The sequence below is a fragment of the Notolabrus celidotus genome, chromosome 18, assembly GCF_009762535.1.
Source record: "Notolabrus celidotus isolate fNotCel1 chromosome 18, fNotCel1.pri, whole genome shotgun sequence".
NCBI lineage: Eukaryota > Metazoa > Chordata > Actinopteri > Labriformes > Labridae > Notolabrus > Notolabrus celidotus.
The window spans coordinates 28,634,300-28,653,210 of NC_048289.1; the positions used below are offsets into that span (position 1 = coordinate 28,634,300).

At 41.8% G+C, this 18,911-nt stretch overlaps 2 protein-coding genes across 2 annotated transcripts in view; one reads left to right on the forward strand and one right to left on the reverse strand.

The window, feature by feature from the left end:
- The window catches only part of thrab (thyroid hormone receptor alpha b), a 482,714-nt gene extending 478,424 nt beyond the window's left edge, over positions 1–4,290 (reverse strand). Inside the window, exon 1 of the mRNA XM_034707682.1 lies at positions 4,166–4,290. The gene's annotated coding sequence lies outside the window, so the exon portion shown is untranslated. The remainder of the gene's footprint in view (positions 1–4,165) is intronic.
- wnt3 (wingless-type MMTV integration site family, member 3) overlaps positions 1–18,911 on the forward strand; it is a 38,431-nt gene that overhangs the window by 11,855 nt on the left and 7,665 nt on the right. Inside the window, exon 2 of the mRNA XM_034707684.1 lies at positions 12,687–12,928. Within this exon, the coding sequence (XP_034563575.1) occupies positions 12,687–12,928 (242 nt within the window). The remainder of the gene's footprint in view (positions 1–12,686; positions 12,929–18,911) is intronic.

Below are 18,911 nucleotides of genomic sequence, written 5' to 3' on the forward strand. Positions count from 1 at the left end.
GCCCACCAGAGGTTCCAATCCGGCCCGCGGATGACTTCCCAAAATGAAAAAATTACAGAGAAGACATTAACTGCAATTTTTTAAATAAAAGTAACTGCTATATCAGATTTGTTCTCTGGGAGTTGCATACAATCATTGTGCTGATGGAGCTCGCCTGAACAATGCAGGTGAGTGGGAAACCTGTGTGCTTGGTGTGTTCGCAGCAGGTTTCAGTGCTTAAAGAGTATAATATTTGGCCCCATTATGAGACTTATCATGGCGAAAAACACAACAGCTGTTTTAGTAAAAATGTAGTTCATTAAATGTGAAAATTTTCATAATTTACTTGTACTTTTTGCACTAAAACAAAGGGAAAATTTTAGAGTTGTCCTTCTTTATAGGTTATTATGTTATGATTTTACTTGTCCGGCCCTCTTGAGATCAAATTGGGCTGTATGTGGCCCCAGAACTGAAATTAGTTTGACACCCCTGGTCTAAAGGTAGGAAAACACTGATGGTCAAAATTGTGCACAATGTATCTAACAAGGCTGAACCAAGCAGCAACCTCCGGTCTAAAGATATGAGTCCAATGCGGAAGTGCTAAAAACTGCAGTTCATCGAGGATCCGCTTGAGGCTGGCTCCAGAAGTACCAGAAACCACATACACACCAATTCAAAGAAGTTGATCTTTACAGTAGAAATAAACATGTTTACAGCCTGGTTCAAAAGACAAGTGTAGTCTGGATAGCTCATTTCTTGGTCGGCACACTCTGTACGGGGGGTGAATTTTTTCATAATGCTGTAATTTCAAAGATATTGAGATTACGAGTCTTCCAATGAGAGGCACAGCTGACTTGATTGACAGGCAGGAACACTGTAGCTGTTGGCTAGGAGGCTCAAAGCCCGCCTCTTTACCTCACAATTGCTCGACAGCAGCAATATGGCTGTCGCCGCCGATTGGCCTCAAAACAGCGCTTCAGAAACAGATGGGTCATTTCAGAAATACTACGTCCATAATTATACAGTCTTTGAACTGAAAAGGCTAAACAAGGGTTATCAAATTGGTTTTCTCACTGTGGCTAAGGTTAGCAGAGCTAGCACCACCAGCCTTCTGTCCACCTTGAACAACTGTATCTCTCAAGTCTCAATCCAATTACAGCAAGACCATGCCACTCTACATCTCTGCTTGTTTACATCTGGGTAGAAGAGCATTATAGGATCATGGCAGTAGCTATTAACTGGCGCTACAGCCCTGAAAAGTGTCAGATGGCTACACTACAGCTGAGACACACACATATGACTGGCTTTTCAGGTCTGCAGTAATTGAACTATAGATGGCTTAGTGAACAGACTCGTACTTCTGGTGCCAACTAGTGAGTGTGATGATGTTTAATCATTTAGTTAAACTTGTGACTAACAGATACCATGTTTGGCCATTAGCTCGGGCTGTTAAAGGCATATCGTATGTTTTTCTTTCACTGATATGTCTAATCTTTTCACTTCCTTTATTAGGCAGATTATGGTGTCATCATTTAGTTTACACACAAAGCTTGCTTGAACAAGAGTACTGCGCACCCAATGTACTGAGGCTACAGTCCTCTTTGCAGTGGACTCAAGCGGCAACCTCTGGTCTCAAAATGTGAAGCCCGGAAGTGTTATAAACTGCAGTTCCTCGAGCGTCCACTAGAGGCTGGCTGCAGAAACACTGTAAACCACATAGACACTCATTCAAAGAAGACGATCTTTACAGCAGAAATAAACATGTTTACAGCCTGGTGCAAAAAACAGTTTAGGACTGAGTAGCTTATTTCATAGGCACACACTGTACAGAGGTGAATTTTTTTCTAACGCAATTAAGATTACAAGTTTTGCCCAATTAAGGACATGACTGACTTGATTGGCTTCTTTATCTCACACTAGCTCAACTGAAGTTAGGTTCAGTTCAGCATTTCCAATATGGCTTCCAACAATGATTGGCCTCAAAACAGGGCATCAGAAACTATACAGTCTATGGTTCGACTCCAGACCACGACCCTCTGCTGCATGTCATCCCCCACTCTTTGCTCCCCATATCCCCTGTCTCTCTTTAACTGTCCTATCTAGTGAAGGCAAAGACATCAAGGACTTTTTCCCCCTCTAGAATTGGCCTTAAAAACCCATCATGGTCAGGTTTCTATTTTAAGAACCTTTCTTTCCTAAACACGTAAAGAATGTAATAGAGGGTTCATTAGAGAATCAGAGCTGAGCACATCTGATTATGTACCTCACTCTGAATCCACCCATAGTAGTACACCATCAGCCCTGAGTCTCTCTTCATGACCTGAAAGCACCAGCCTGGAGAGTTTCCCAGCTTGTAATGAAACAGAGTGGATTTTTATATCATAATGTCACAGTGGTTTTCAGCAAGTACTGCAACAAGGATGCCAGCCAATTTACACTCGAATAATATTTCCACAGAGAGGTTAATATGGCATCCCGCTCCTTGCCACTGAATAATTACCTTTGTAAGAACTTGCAAGTAGAAACACAACCTTGTACTTCAGTCTGCCTTCATACATGCACACTATTTTCCATGAGGCTTTGGACAGGGCCTAAGGAATAATGCATACAGGGATGGATTGAGACAGGCTCTCCGATCTCCTTCTAGTCCATTATGCTTCACTCACAGACTTTGGCTTCCACTTTAAAGCTCCTGTGAGGAGTTTCTAGCAGTGAAATTAATACTGGTGACTCTTTATGAGCTACAGAATCAAATGAGACCATCATTCAAAAGGATTGATTATGTCTATATTGTATTTAATGCCTGGCATCACTTCTGTGGTGAAGTCGTCAGATACAGAGATTGACTGTTTGCAACTAAAACAGCCTATTTTTGCATTTTCCATGGCAAAGAATCTCAAAGGGTGATAGATTTGACTTCCACATGTACATCAGGACAAGATCAGCAAGAGGTGATGCTTTGTACACAGGGTGCACCGAAATCAACAAACCAAACGTTCCTCACATGAGCTTTAACATTGCAGTTTGTTCTGAGTTACTATACTGGAAGCCCTCTGCTAACTTTCATCCAGAATTTGCATTCAAAAAAACAAAAAAATGCAAAAAAAAAATCAGTTTTGTGACCATTTCTGTGTCTTTCTGAGCCTTACACATACATATGATCTGTTTTGAGACAGTTGTGCTGATATTGAGTGCTAACAATATTATTTTACAACCCTACTCTGCTACATTTTACATTGCAGAGTACTTTTTTCCATTTACTTTGATATCATTTAGCAAATATGAAGTGTTATCAATAAATATATCAAACATAAGACTAGCATTTGCAATCCAAAGCAGCCGTGTAGCACTAAATGCCCAGTTTAGTTCATTTGTATATTAAATTACAAGATAAATTATGTAAAATAATGTGCTTCGTTTAAAATCAATATGCAAAATGTTAAAAAAAATTAGCCCAAATATTAATGTCAGCCTTAAATTGTTCAGTTCCTGTAACAGTCCTGAAAAAAAGGCATTCAAATAACTAAAATACTGTGGATGGATTTAACTGGGATGGTCGAGATACCACTTTAGAGTTGCTTGGCACATTAATCAGTGGGAAAAATGTTAAGTTCATTGAAGAACTAAGAGCCAGAAGTGACATAAGAACAATATACTGAATTAACAATGTAAAAAAACGCAATTTAACAATACTAGGCCTAGAAGAAGAAAGTCACTTGTAAATCAGAGGACTTGCTTGTACTTATTTTTTCCTTTTCATAAAGCTGTTCACTCACACAACATCAAACTTGCTGCATCAATGCTTATCTATTAATATATATGATTTATAGTGCAATACCACATATTAACAGGACATTTCTGCTCGAACATGCATGTTTTTTTGAGTACAACCTTTAAAAAAAATGCAATTTATAAGTTTTTCCCCCACTTTAAATCATTTAAAATGCAGGATTTTTAATGCAACATTTCAGCTTTCTTGAGTTCCCACTTCCACCTAAGCGAAGGAGCTTAAACTTTGACTAACTGTCATTAAAACACAGCAGAAACTCATGATTCAGCTCTGCAAACTTCTACTGCTGTTTCCTCAGAGCTCATGATTGCTATTAGACGAAGTTCACGCATGCGCGTTACAGTTAATGACCTGCGTGCGTGTCAGCATCGTTAACCAAAGTCGCTGTTCACTTACTTTTGTTTCGAAGACATCTTCATACTCCTTTATGTCCTTTGGGTAATCCAGGTGGAACAAAAAGCACCTTAGTGACAGGAACACACCTGATGATGATCAGGTGAAGTCCTGTGACGCACTGAACAAAGATGACAACCGGAAATGACGTTTTTATACCCACTTGTATTGTGGGACACAAAATAAAGATCAGCATGAATTATTATTTTTTTACATAAAATGTTTCAAAAACAGTTTTTAAAGAAATTATGAAGAAAAATTATTCTGAAAAAAATTCACTAAAGGAGAGTATAAATATTTACAGAGTTAATAAACAAAAACCTTTTAAAAATGTAAACAGTGCAGTGCTTTAGCTGTGCCACCACTATACTTATATTGACCTAAAATGGAAGTGTGTTAAATTGTACAGTGTATTAAATGGGCATATTCAGTGATATGCACCACGTCTGTGGAACTCCCTGCCCCGCCACCTCAGGACCCCACAGACTGTGGATGCTTTTAAGAAACATTTAAAGACCTTTCTCTTTAAAGAGGCTTTTAACTTATTTTAAGTACTCCTTTTAAGAAATGTTTAAGTTTGTTCCCTCCTTTCTACTGTGTGCCTGTAGCACTTAGAGATTTCTTGAAATGAAAAGTGCGTTATAAATAAAATGTATTAATATTATTATGATATGTAGCATTAAGATTCTAGATTGAGAGGCTTTGCTGCTTACCTCTTTCATTGGTGAAGCAATCATGGCCTTCAAGGACAACAAGCTCCTCCTCCATTTGTCAACTTATTCCCATCAATATATATAAATACTAGTTCTTTTGCGCAAAACAACAACCACTCTCTCCTGCTTCTCTCTTCCACTTTATTCCTTTATTCAGATCCCCCATTAGCTGCCACTAACGCAGCAGCTACTCTCCCTGGAGTCCACATAAAACAAACATAACATACAAAATATACATGAAATACAAAAACAGAAAATGCTCCAAACATAAAAAGAAAAACTGTCCCCTGTCACTAGTTTGTCTGTTCTGCGTTGTGCTACAGAAACATGGTGTTGCAAGATGTGCTCTGTGGTCTTATTCTTAACACATGTAAACATCACTTTGTAATCTGTTTGTCTAAAAGTCAAGGTAAATAAGATGATAACAAGGTACTTGGTTCTGGGCCCTGTTCATGAACTTCAGTTTGTTTCTGTGGGTCATCAGGCTAAAAGCAGTGAGGTCAGATGTCACGTTGTGTTCAACAGGTTCAGAGGGTCATCTGGTACTTTTTGTGCCTCTGGACATAGGCGGCTGTCACACAAAGAAAGCTCATCTGTGCACAGATATGTGCTTCACACTGACCCCTGTAATGCAGACCTCACACAGGAGCAGTTGCAAAATATCCCTGACAGTACAACAGTGTTTGATTCACCTCCTGACTCAAACAGAGACAAAATAAAAACTGACAGATGCCAGAAAGTAGAGGGAGTTTATTTTTAAAACAAAGCAACAGTGATTAGTCATTTTTTTTTTATTAGGAGAGGTTGAACAAAAAGTTATTGTTGACAGTGTTGCAGTCTTGATTGTGTGTATTTCCACTTTTCACCAAGGCGTGTGGTGGAATCCCTTTGTTTCCTCTGCTTCATTTCTGTGGTTTCCAGCAGCCCGTCATACTTTCACATCAGCTCATTTAGGATACAGAGAAAACCCCCAACCAAGCCGTAAAACCCCCCCAGGCCAGTAGAGGCCCCAAAACGGACCTGCCTGAACATGCACCTGCCAAGCCCTGCCGCTCGCCGCTGCTCTGCTGCTTGTCTTGTCCCCTGCAGCAGATTCCCCCGGCATTCTGCCTCTGTGGAGGTCTCTGCGTCTGCTGCTCCCTCATACGGTTGAGACACGTTGCGTTGTGGCTTCCGAGAAGTGAGGCAGAGCAGGCAGGATCAGCATGGCATACATGTGGTCTGCATGCATGAGTCTGCGTGTGTGTCTGTTTGCACGATACGCCTCATAACCCCTCAGGGTTAAGACTCTCATTAGCACCTAGCCAAAAAAAGATATCCCTTTCATCTCATCTGTCCATAAGGATCAAGCGAGGCACATCCTTTGCAAACAAAGACAAATTGGCTGGCAGATCTGCAGTGTGTAGTCTAAACATGCTGTGTCCACCACAAAGTCCCATGCGGTTAGATAATTGATTCCATCAGAAATCCCAAATCCAGCTTGTGGGCAAGCACTTCATCTGTCCTGAATAGAAGTTGAAATGTAGCAGAAGTTGGCACACAGTCTAAACACAGATATCTCACTTGGACTGGAGGGACTTTCCTTTGAGTTGATCGAGAGATGTTGGGGAACTTGTGACATCAGGGTAAATATCCAGGCTCCACGCATGGCATCATGCACCCTGCTCAGTCCCATGACTGAGAGATTAATAGGCAGCAACCAAGCTAGCAGACAGTGTAATTAAGGTCCTTAGTCACCCAGTCACCAGACGGAGTGAAGTCAGCAACACTTGAACTCAGTGATGTTGGTGGGATTCGGATTGGCAGATGAGCTCATGTGGCTGCTCCTGCTTGGATAAACTCAAGACAAAAACATTAATGGAGATTGATGAGCGCTATCATGTTACTAAATCTGCAATGGAACATCAAATTGGGCAAAACAGTTGGATATGAAAGAGATGAGACTTAAAATCCCTCGTGCATACTGGTGTTTTAAAGCTCTGAATAGTTTATGTATCAGTCTCCATGAAGTGAAAACGGATGTTGGATTGATTTCATTATGGATTATACAAGCGGCAACCTCCGGTCTCAAACTATGAAGCCCATGAGGAAGTGTTATAAACTGCAGTTCATCGAGGATCCACTTGAGGCTGGCTGCAGAAACACAGGAAACCACATACACATGAATGGGAAAAAGGCGATCTTTGCAGCATTAAGAAACATGTTTACAGCCTGGTTCAAAAAACGGCTTGGCCAAAGAAGCTAATCTCTCTATCGGCACACACTGTACGACACACGATGGTTAAGAAGATATTAAGATTACGAGTTTTTGCCCAAATAAGGACATGACTGACTTGACTCCCGGTTGGGAACACATAGCTGTTGGCTAGGAGGCTCAAACTCCGCCCCTTTACATCACACTCTGCCTTGTTGAGTTCTGCATTTCCAATATGGCTGCCGCCGTCAATTGGCTTCAAAACAGCTCTGGGTGACGTCACGGACACTACGCCCATTTCAATCAGGAGAGACATAATTTGCATATTAAAGGTTATTTATTACAACTGAATGAATAATGAAACTTGACAGAAATCTTTGATGTAAGGACTCTATGGGGATAATGTTGTGAGCGTAGGATGCGTGAATTTGGCAGCTGAAGAAATCCCCCTAGAGTCCAGACTCTGGTGGTGGTGGTTGATGAATCCTAGGACTTGAAGACTATGCAGAGACCAGGTGGAGATGGGGAGATGGAAGGGTGCGCACCATCAATGCAAGAGGGAACTAGCTGGAGAGAGAGAGACACATTTAAAAAGACAGCAGAGAGTTGATAGGCTGACGATAAGGACATGCCACTGAGCTATTGGATGACACCGCTGCTGATTAGCCAATAACAGCTATTGAACGAGGGAGAGGAGAGTTAAACAACTGCTGTGATTGCTTCATAGTCCTCCTACATTTTATACAGTCTATGGTATTATATCATGTATGCCTTGCACTGATTGGTACAATTATGGGTTGGTTATCATAATAATGTCAGTTCTACATGACACACATGGATATAATATGGCTATCTAACAGCTACTAATCATATTCATGTGTTTGAATGTAATGCATTTCATCCCACTGGCTTCTGTAAACGCCAATCAGTATCTTTGACAAGTTCCTCCCTCACTTCCTGTGTTTTTAAATGAAACATATAAACTTGTGGAATCAAATGGCCCTCAGCTCCCAGTGTCATGTCATTGCAAGTGTCTTATTATGAAGCGGCTGTGATCAGACAGGATTTCAGACTGAAACGTGAGAGTTGTTTGTTGTGTGTGAGTGTGAATCAGGAAGCTCATGCCAACAAAACAAGTGGCTTATAGCTGCTTATGCGATCATCATCCATTAAACAAGCTGTAAAAAGCAAAACAAACCCAGCCTCATGTCTCAGAGCATAAGCCCCGCTGGCGAACCTTGATACCTATGATCCTGCTTCAACAATGCTCACCTGAGATCAAAAACCCTGTGTGTCTGTGGAGGGGGGGAGGGGGATGTGTCAGGTGGGGGCAGGGCTCAGCCACATGTAGAAAGCAAAAGCACACATGAGCTGCGAAGCTATCTAAGAGGGATTTTATTCCCTGTGACTTCAATGCTTTGACTTTTGTGTCGGGGTGGGGCACTGCGCCGCACTCATCTGTCAGAGTCAGAGGCTGCTGTGATTGGGTTGCGCCCCGCGGGGGTCCTGAGGTCATCCTGAGTGGCGCTCTGATCTGATCATCGTCAATTGTTCCCTCATGATCCTCTCATGGCCTCCAGCGCCACGATGTCGGCTCAGACTCGGCTAAGTGTTGGAAAGTCTGGTAGAGCTCTTCATGTAAAAAATGTGAACTGCAACAGCACACCTTCCAAAACCCCGTAAACACCCATATCACACCCTTATATTGTACAGCAATCATCGCTGAAGAATGAAGGCCTGTACAGAAGCATGTTTTTTTAGGATAATAACTTTAATAAATAAATTGGAGTCTGACATCGTGCAGTAATTGCATGAGCTCCTGGAAGAAGTCGTACAGCTATGTTAGAGCTTGTCATCACAAAAAGCATGTTGTAACTTGGACGTGGCAAACTCTTCATCTTTGCCTTTTTTTTTATTTCAAGAGAAATAAAAGCAATTAAAATTAATAACCTGAGTGAAACTATAATGGTTTCTGGCATCACAAACTGATCCTGACTGTCTTGTTGCGATGATTAATCTTTGTTTAGGCACATCTCCATGAGCCTTCTGGTGAGGCACATTGATTCAGATATGCTGTTTTCATCCATCACCAGAGAGCTCGGCTGTATACACTGTCATTCTTAGAAAAATCAGTTACAGAGACATTACTGCAAATTAATGAAAGATCTGTGGAGGCAGGTGTTTTCATACTTTTGAATTAGTGTTGAGGGGGCTTTTCCCAAACCGAGCAGACAGGCTCTTGTGTGTTATCTGTTAGATCAGCAGATCTGTGTATGCTAACAAGTGGAAACACTTTGAAAGTCAGTATTAATAGCTTGTATCCTTGCCCTGAAGTGGGCTCATTAGCCTTTCTGTCCTGGTGGGGGAAAGAAGGTGTAAAATAAACAGGAACTCTCAATATAAACTTTATTGAACAGATAACTCAATCATCACACTACCTAAGAGAATATTAAATCAGTGCTGTGTTGCAACATAATGTTACCTAAACTCACCATACTCACTTGGTAGCGTATTCCTCTGTGATCACACTCAGATGTGAATCTGTTTCCTGTATAAATGTTGTTATGATGTGTTCCAGGTTGTCTTTAAGTAGGGAATCTGGTTCATTGTAATCACTCTACAACTTCCTGCTTGATCAACAACTTAAAGTTACAAGATGACCCAATGGCTTTCTTAAAGGTGACATATCACGCTTTTTTCATCAATATATATTGGTCTAAGAGGTCCCCAAAACATGTCTTTAAAGTTTATGCTCAAAAAAACACTTTGAAATCAGATTTTGGTCTGCCTGAAAATCCCTCTTCTTCAGCCCTCTTCAGAACACTCTGTTTTCCCTCTGACCACGCCCCCTCAGGAAGTGGATGTGCCCTCGGCTCTCCAGCACGTTGATCTAATGTTTACATGTTGGCTGAATATACACGGCTGCTCAGAGATCGCGTTACTTCAACCCTCTGAATCTGATCCAGAATCTGATCCTGACGGAGACGCGCCTGCAGCAGGACCTTTCTGAACGATTGGTCACAGATTTAGTGTTTCTTGTTGTTTTATTTATCAGTATGTAGACGTGTGTCTTGGTACACAGCTACGAACATGTAGCTATGTGGCTATGCTAACTAGCGCTAGCACTTATCCGTGATAAATAAAAATCATCCACTAGATCTTCAAATCTGCAGACGTGGGGAGTAAAACCGACCTTTGTGTTTATTAAGACAGCCTACAACTAGCATGCCTCCCTCCTAAGCTCCTTGTTAGCACACATTTGTGCAGGGAATGAAAAACGGAGGGGGGATTCAGTATTATTTTATACAGTCTATGAGCTGAACAAGCTCCGAGCTGACAGACCGGATATTGTTGTTACGTAACAAAAACACTGAAGTCTGAAACGGCTCGTTTCACACACATTTACAGAAAGGTGGAGAAATCAAAACAGGGGCAGAATGGATTTTTTTCATTCTCGGGGGGTTTGTAGACAGGGACACATATTTCAGGCGGAGAACCATTAAAAAGTCAATTTTTCATGATATGTCACCTTTAAGACAACACTTAACATTAGCCTTCAATTCACGACTAAGCTAGAAATAATGTTATTGTCAAGTGCTACAAAATACATAAAGTCCTTAAAGCTAGGGTTGGTGGGGGCGCTGGTGGCCTAGCGGTCTAAGCGCCCCATGTACAGAGGCCACAGTCCTCGTCACAGGGGTTTCGCCGGCTCGATTCCCAGCCGGTCGACCGCCTCCTGCATGTCCTCCCCCACTCCCTGCTCCCCACGTCCCCCGTCTCTCCTCAGCTGTCCTATAAAATAAAGGCAAAAAGGCCAAAAAAAGAACTTTAGAAAAAAAAAAGCTAGGGTTGGTAGCTGTTGTAACATAGAACAATATATCAGTATGTTAAACCTGCTCCATGATAAATAGTGTTACACCCACTAGATGGAGCTGTTGTTCCAAAGTATAGCTCAGAAGTTTAAGGTTTCCCATTTTCCTGTTGAGTACTGTCGTATCTTAACAGCCCGTGATGTGTAGATGTAGAATGAACTTCGTGACACTGGCCATCTTGGATAGTAATCAGATTTATTACAATCAAACAGCATCAGCATCAGTAACAAGCATCGCGACTGCTTGGAGGACGACCGAGCCAGATGAAGTCGCCTCTCTTCTGTCTCCAAGTTCTGGCTTAAATACTATGAAGGTGCACTCAAATTAGAATGAGGGTGTCCTTCAAACATATACATATATGGGCTCTTCAACACAAGTTTCAAGTTAGCTGCTATTTGACTCCATTTACGAACTCCTTGTTCTGAGTATTTACAAGGACATCAGCTGTTTACTGTCAACCATATATTTGCCTAGGTCAAAGGTGATCTTTTTTTAAGGCCCTTCCTAGAGACTTCTGGAGCCTACTATTGTAACTCATTCTTGTGGGTCCCTGGACTTATTTTAAACAACACAGACTAGCAACATATACTTAATCTTATGTGGTTGAATATCAGATACTTCAGTATCTGAATGTATCGCAGAATTCCTCCGTTCCCCAAATGCAGCACGATGCTACAGCCTGTATGACTTTCTGCCGTTCATGGATAAAGAGTCCATATAACAACAAGGAGTGGTTGCGTGGTTCCTTCCTTTCATATAAGTTACTACAGTAGCAACGGAAAACTAGCATGAATTTGAATGTAGAGAGACGCCAAAACGAGGCCCCCGCTCACATGCATGAGTGCCGCTGATTCTCGACCATATGATGGTGACTGATTCAAAACCGGTCCTCAGCACATTGTTTGTGTTTTGCACTACGTTAACTCATGTCTCAATCAGCGGTAAGAAAACACCCAAAAATGATCATAGTGAAAGTGTATGCGCAGGAGGCGGGCAGAACGGCGGGATGGGATTTGATTGGTTTCATAATTTGGCTCCTGATGGCAGGGATTGGTTGGTGTTTTCCCAGGTTTACTCCGGCTGTAGATAGCAGCTTTTTTAAGAACGCATTATGTATTGATTAGCATCGGGACATAAAGATCATTTTAACCAGTATAACAAAAAGTGTATCTAAATCTGACTACCAACCCCAGCTTTAATGAGGGTACTGGTAGCTGCCTTTCATAACCTAACTAAACTGTCACCCTAGATATTTCTATTGCCATTGTTTTTGTTACTACTTACCCTGAATGCTTAAAATTGCTGTTGGTAGTCGTGATGTAAACATCAGTTCAGAGAGAGATTTTGAATGTCAACACGACCCCCTCCCACCAGATCTCCTCTCACTCACCTCCCCCTCCCCTCTCTGCTTCCGTAACCCCGCCCACAAAAGATTGTTGTGCACGTTCTATGAGGAAGAAGTGGCTTCCCAGCCAATCAGGACAGAGGGTTGGGGAGTAGCTCTGATTGGTCCGTGATAATGGGAACATTGCTTGATACAAAGGCATTGGAAAACACAGAGATTTCACCATAATCTCAAATTACTTCACTTACAGATGAGTACTGATAGGTATTATGACCTTTTCTCCAAACCCAGCAGAAAAAAAGTTACATTTTTTACACCCTTCCTACCAACAGCAGCTTTAACTCAGATGTAGTGATGTCAAGCATATCTTTATGAATCCTTTCCTCTCTGTGTGCCACAGGTCCCTGGCCCTCGGGCAGCAGTACTCGTCTCTGGGTTCACAACCCATCCTGTGTGGTTCTATTCCCGGCCTCGTGCCCAAGCAGCTGCGTTTCTGCCGCAACTACATAGAGATCATGCCAAGTGTCGCAGAAGGTGTCAAGCTGGGGATCCAGGAATGCCAACACCAGTTCAGGGGCCGCCGATGGAACTGTACCACTATCAAGGACAATCTGGCAATCTTTGGTCCTGTGCTGGATAAAGGTAACGTTAAGCTCTGTGTTTTATAACAATGTACATGTGTAGAGCGTTTGAGGCTCAAAGTATGAAGTAAATGATTGTCTGAATGATCGCTGCCAAACAACACCCAACCTCTAAAAAGTAGGTTGTATGGCTGAGGCGATTGCAAGCTGTTGCAAAACGTAGCATTAAGCAGTTTCCCCCCTCAGGCTCAGCACTGCCTGTTCTCTAGGCTTCTGCTGACAAACGCTTAACTAGGGCAATTACAATAATATACACCTTTCCTGGCTGCAGTGAGAAATGAGCGCAGGTACAAGCACTGACACATTATTCAACTGCCATCCATCTTAACCTTCAATATCACATTTGTCTTCAGAGTCAGCCCCTCTTTTTTTTTTTTTCCAGTTTGCCCAACCATGTTTACACTCTCTTACATGAAAGAGGGTCAGCGCTGTAAATCCTTCAGCACTACCTGACGTGTACAGCTGATATACTGAGGACATCCATCAGGCGCTTCACACGCAGAATACTAATTGTAAGACATCTTGAAGCTAACTTTGTCCTTTAAAAACAATCCCACTGCTGAACCTGACAGCGGGACACAATAGGCACAGGTGTCCTGCCCAAGGCCTTGCTGTGCCAAATTATAAAGGTAGAAGTTTGTGTGTTGATAGCTCGGCTTCTGATTGGAAATGAATTACCCCGTATGTCAGAGGGGAGGGAATCCGGGCAGAAATGGGCAGTGTGAGCAGTCCAAGCTCCTCAGTCAAATAAAAGGGAAAAGGGAGGCCAAATGAGATTACGGGCAATAGAAAAGGGCCGGGGGGCTCCGCTCAACCCCTACTGTGCATGAAGACCAGTGCGTGCCTCACACAGTCCAGCTCCCACGGACGCCCCATTCACACGCCCTTTTGACTCTGTCATGAAAACAGGCTGAAAGGGGATCTCTCAGAACCTAGTCCGGGTGTGCACTTTGCGAAAAGGAGGCAAAGGAAGGAAGGAAGGTAGGAGGGAAGGTGGGAAGGAAACAGAGCGTTTAACTTCGGGAGTGTTAAATGGAAAAGTTTGAGGAAGGGACAGAAGAGCGACCGATCGCCACCACCAGCCACCTTTTGCTGGCCGTGGTGGGTGATGCCTGGAGGAAGTGGGGGTTGAGGGTCCTGTGGTGGGTGCTGGTGTATGGGATTTCAGCTCAGGGTGTTGGCAGAGGGGTGGCTGGAGAGAGAAGGGTGGGGGTTGGTGGTGGGGTTAGGGAGTTTAGGGAATGCCAGCTCCGGGCAGAGCGGGGCTGTGGGGGCGCGAGTCGCTGGGCCCTTTGTGTGGATAATACAGTGTGACACAAGGGAAACAAAGGCGGATTGATGGGCCCAGCAGGTAGCAGGAGCAGCGCTAGCCTTGGCTAACAGCCAGAGCACCAGGGGCCCAGGGCTCACAGGCCCCTGTTGTGGAGGGCACAGCGAGGCTTGCCAGGGCGAACAGGGATGCCGAACCTGAGGACTGTGTGTTATCCAATCATGGAAGGATTCGCTGCGGATTTAGACCAAAACCTTTGACTAAGAAGGACAGGGGAAGATACAGAGTCTTGTTAGTGTTTTGCTTTTTAGATTTAAAATAAACCTTTTAAAGTAAATTTTTACAATTAATGGAGTTTATATTTACATTACTTAAGTATCTTTCACGCATTTTTGCAACAAAAGACTATGTCACCTTATCCATCTGACTTTTCATCCTGGTAAATCACTTGTATGCATAAAACCATAGACTGTATAAGGGCGTCACAATATCAGATTTACACCTCATAATTATCATGGCCAAAGTAGTTCAAGAAAATAATACCATTGTGATATTTATAGAAAAAGTAGAAAACAAAACACCATTCATCAAATGAGCATCATGTTGTTTGCCATGAAGTAAACCACAGATTTGGTCATGGCTTCATCCTGTCCTCTTTGTTTTGCTGACCTGAAACCCTGGCTCTCTCTCTGCCGCTTCTTTGACATTATCTAACAAACAACCAGGAGAAAAAAGTACGGCCAATAACAATATTATGATAACTTGACTTTATAGATACCACAGAAATAATTTTATGTTACATTTCCTGTCTGAAGGCTAGCTAGCTGGTTACTGAGTCCTCTTCTTCTGCTGCTGCTTCAGTTTAAACAGCCGCCATCACCCCTTTCTATGAACAAATTAGTTACACAATATTGCTCACACAATATCAATATTTTGTCTCTTTTTTGATGTGGGCATAGCAAACAGAGTGTTGATATTGTAAGATGAGATTTATTTTGGCCTAGTTTATTTTAATTGTCACCAAACAGTCCTTATTTAATTCTACAACCAGGGGAACACAGTACTGCCAAAGCCAACATTATGATAACTTGATTTTATAGATACCACAGAAATAACTTTACATTACATTTCCTGAAGGCTAGCTAGCTGGTTACTGAGTCCTCTTCTTCTGCTGCTTCTTCAGCTTTAACAACCGCCATCACCCCTTACTATGAACCATTTAGTTACACAATATTTCTCACACAATATCAATATTTTGTCTCTTTTTAGATATGGGCATAGCAAACAGTGTTGATATTGTAAGATGAGATTTATTTTGGTCTAATTTATTTTAATTGTCACCAAACAGTCCTTATTTAATTCTAATTTTATTTGTATCATTGAGTTCTTCAATGAAGTTCAAAAGACTTCTATTTCATATATTGCACTGCCTCTTTAAGGTTGCTCAGGGTGATATGGTTTTGAGTTGAAGTGAAGGTGTCACATGAGTTCGATGTGTTGATGAAGAGTCATTAAAGGCATCAGGACGCACAGCAGAAGTTGTCCCGTGCACTTTCTTCCCCACAGCCCTCAAGTGTGATTAAACTAAGTTTCTAGTTAACGCTGTTGAAGTTTAACAGTTCCAAAGAGATACTTAACGGCATTACAATATGTATGAGTGTGTCTTCTCATCAGGGGCGGTTCTAGGATCGGATGTTTAGGGGTGCTGAGCCGGGCAAGATAGATTTCACTGTTTTGTGCATTTCAATGCAATTTCATTCCAACATTTGTGAAAGAAAAGTATAACACATTTTGGGAAAGTCTTTTCCTAAACCATCAAATCTGATAAAGGTTATTTAAATGCTGAGCCACAGTAAAAGAGGAATGGATTGGAATCATAAAAGAAACATATGGTAACCCTAACTTCTAGGGAAAGAGAACTCCTGTTGATACAGCAGCTCCTCAACATTAACATTAACAGTATGTATGTTTCTGGAGTAAACCAGCCCCCTATAGTGAGTACCACAAATACCAAAAATTGACATTGGAGGTTTTTTTTGGACTTTTATTTGAAATGCACAACATGTAAAACGCAATGAAGCTGCTGTATTTTTGTTGTTAAAATATTGCATTTTAACCAAGTGCTGTGTGGTTTTGAAACTTTTCTAGCTTGTAAAAAAGGACATACAGTAAAAAAAAAAAAAAAAAAATCTTAAATTTTAGGGCTGCTGGGATTCAATTTAGAGGTGCACCTATGCTTCTAGTTATCTTGGCTTTTTGGAGCTAGACGTGACCATATTTGTTCAAGAAGGATGCAGCCAAAGAGAGGCCGGTGTTAGCTAACCGTCAGAGTTCAGCTGGTGTTAGCACTAGCTCAATACATGTTCCAATCAATGTGGTTATCATAATGAGGATGACCATTTTGGCGAATGGAAGCCAAGCTTTAAAGGTGACATATCATGCAAAATTGACTTTTTAATGGTTCTCTACCTGAAATATGTGTCCCTGGCATGTCTACAAACCCCCCGAGAATGAAAAAAATCCATTCTGCCCCTGTTCTGATTTCTCCACCTTTCTGTAAATGTGTGTGAAACGAGCCGTTTCAGACTTCCGTGTTTTTGTTACGTAACAACAATATCCGGTCTGTCACGGAGTCAGAGCTCGGAGCTTGTTCAGCCCATAGACTGTATAAAATAATACTGAATCCCTCCTCCGTTTTTCATTACCTGCACACATGTGTGCTAACAAGGAGCTTAGGAGGGAGGCATGCTAGTTGTAGGCTGTCTTAATAAACACAAAGGTCGGTTTTACTCCCCACGTCTGCAGATTTGAAGATCTAGTGGATGATTTTTATTTATCATGGATAAGTGCTAGCGCTAGTTAGCATAGCCACATAGCTACATGTTCGTAGCTGTGTCCCAAGACACACGTCTACATACTGATAAATAAAACAACAAGAAACACTAAATCTGTGACCAATCCTTCAGAAAGGTCCTGCTGCAGGCGCCTCTCCGTCAGGATCAGATTCTGGATCAGATTCAGAGGGTTGAAGTAACGTGATCTCTGAGCAGCCGTGTATATTCAGCCAACATGTAAACATTAGATCAATGTGCTGGACAGCCGAGGCACATCCACTTCCTGAGGGGGCGTGGTCAGAGAGAAAACAGAGTGTTCTGAGGAGGACTGAAGAAGAGGGTTTTTCAGGCAGACCAAAATCTGATTTCAAAGTGTTTTTTTGAGCATAAACTTTAAAGACATGTTTTGGGGACCTCTTAGACCAATATATATTGATGAAAAAAGTGTGATATGTCACCTTTAAACAAACTTCTATTTTATTTTATTTTTATTTTTTTTTGTATAGCACTTAAACAGGCATAAGTAGATAACACGGTTCAGTGTAACAGAAACAGTAGGTCATCTAAACATCCTTGTGTTATAATAGTGGAAATACAGTCAGTTCATGCAGTAAGGGCTTATTAATCCTTCAATGCTACATACCCCGTCCATTTTTCCCAGTAATGCAAAAAATTTTCTGTTCTAAGGTTTCGTGAGTAAGTCATTCTTTCCACATTTTCAATATCAGACATGATTTCTATCCACTCAGTCTCTGTTGGAGGATTGAGTTGCAACCACTTTCGTGTCACGGCCTTTTTGCTGGCTGCTAATAAAATCTTTATCAAGTGTTTATCCTTAGCTGAGAGGTGGGCTGCAATCTTACCCAGATAAATTGTTGAGAATGAGCAGTCAATCCCTGCTCCAAAAATGTTTTGTACTGCCTCAGTTACTCCCCCCCCCCCCCCCCCCCCTCCCAATACGACTTGATTTTTGGGCAATTCCAAAATATATGAAAATGGTCTGCCAGCTGTTCTCCACACTTCCTCCAACACAGACCGTTTCTAACCTCAGCTGTTTGAATACATTTTGTTTTTGGGGTTACAAAATACCTCATTACATTACGCCAACAGAAATCCCTCCAAAGACCTGAGCTGGTGGAAGTGGACAGAACACATATTTAGCCAATCCTCCTCCGAAGTCCAGATTCGTTCTCCCACTTTAATCTAACCTTGGCTTCAAACAAACTTTGCTTGCATAAAATATGGTATAGCTTTGTTCAGGTTGCTCTGGTAGGGACTTGTCAATCACAGGTAGCTAGGTCCTAAAGCATGCCCAGCTTTGGGGCTTTTTAACGTCATGAAAGGACCATTATTACCAATATTAAGATCATGCTGCATGAAGAAGACTCACAGCTGGTGTTTGAGATCATAAACTTATTCTGAAAATGTTTCCAGTTGAATTAAATCAACTCTGGTTGACTTATAATGTGTAAAACTGACTTTTTATATGCAAACAAGTGAACTTGCCCCCTGCTGGCCTTTGGGAATTCTGCAGGTTTTAAAGACGCCTCAAACTGTCATCTTTAGACACATCAAAATGAACAAAATCTGAAAAGAAATTCTTGTTTTTGCAGACAAATAAAAGGTCAGAACGCAGATCTGTCTGCTGACATCTGTAAGCGTTGTCTTGTGCTTATAAAGTCGTATAATTGGGCCCTGAGAGACTTATTGGCAGTTGAATTGATGAGGAATTTCTGGCTTTAGTAGTCATTGTGGTCTGCAAAATATGGGTTTAATACTCTGGTTGTGTTCATACAAATTTAAAAAATCCCGCAATAGGGAATACCAGAAACCACACAGCACTCATAAAAAAGAAAGCCACTGCTTCAGGACGACTCTGC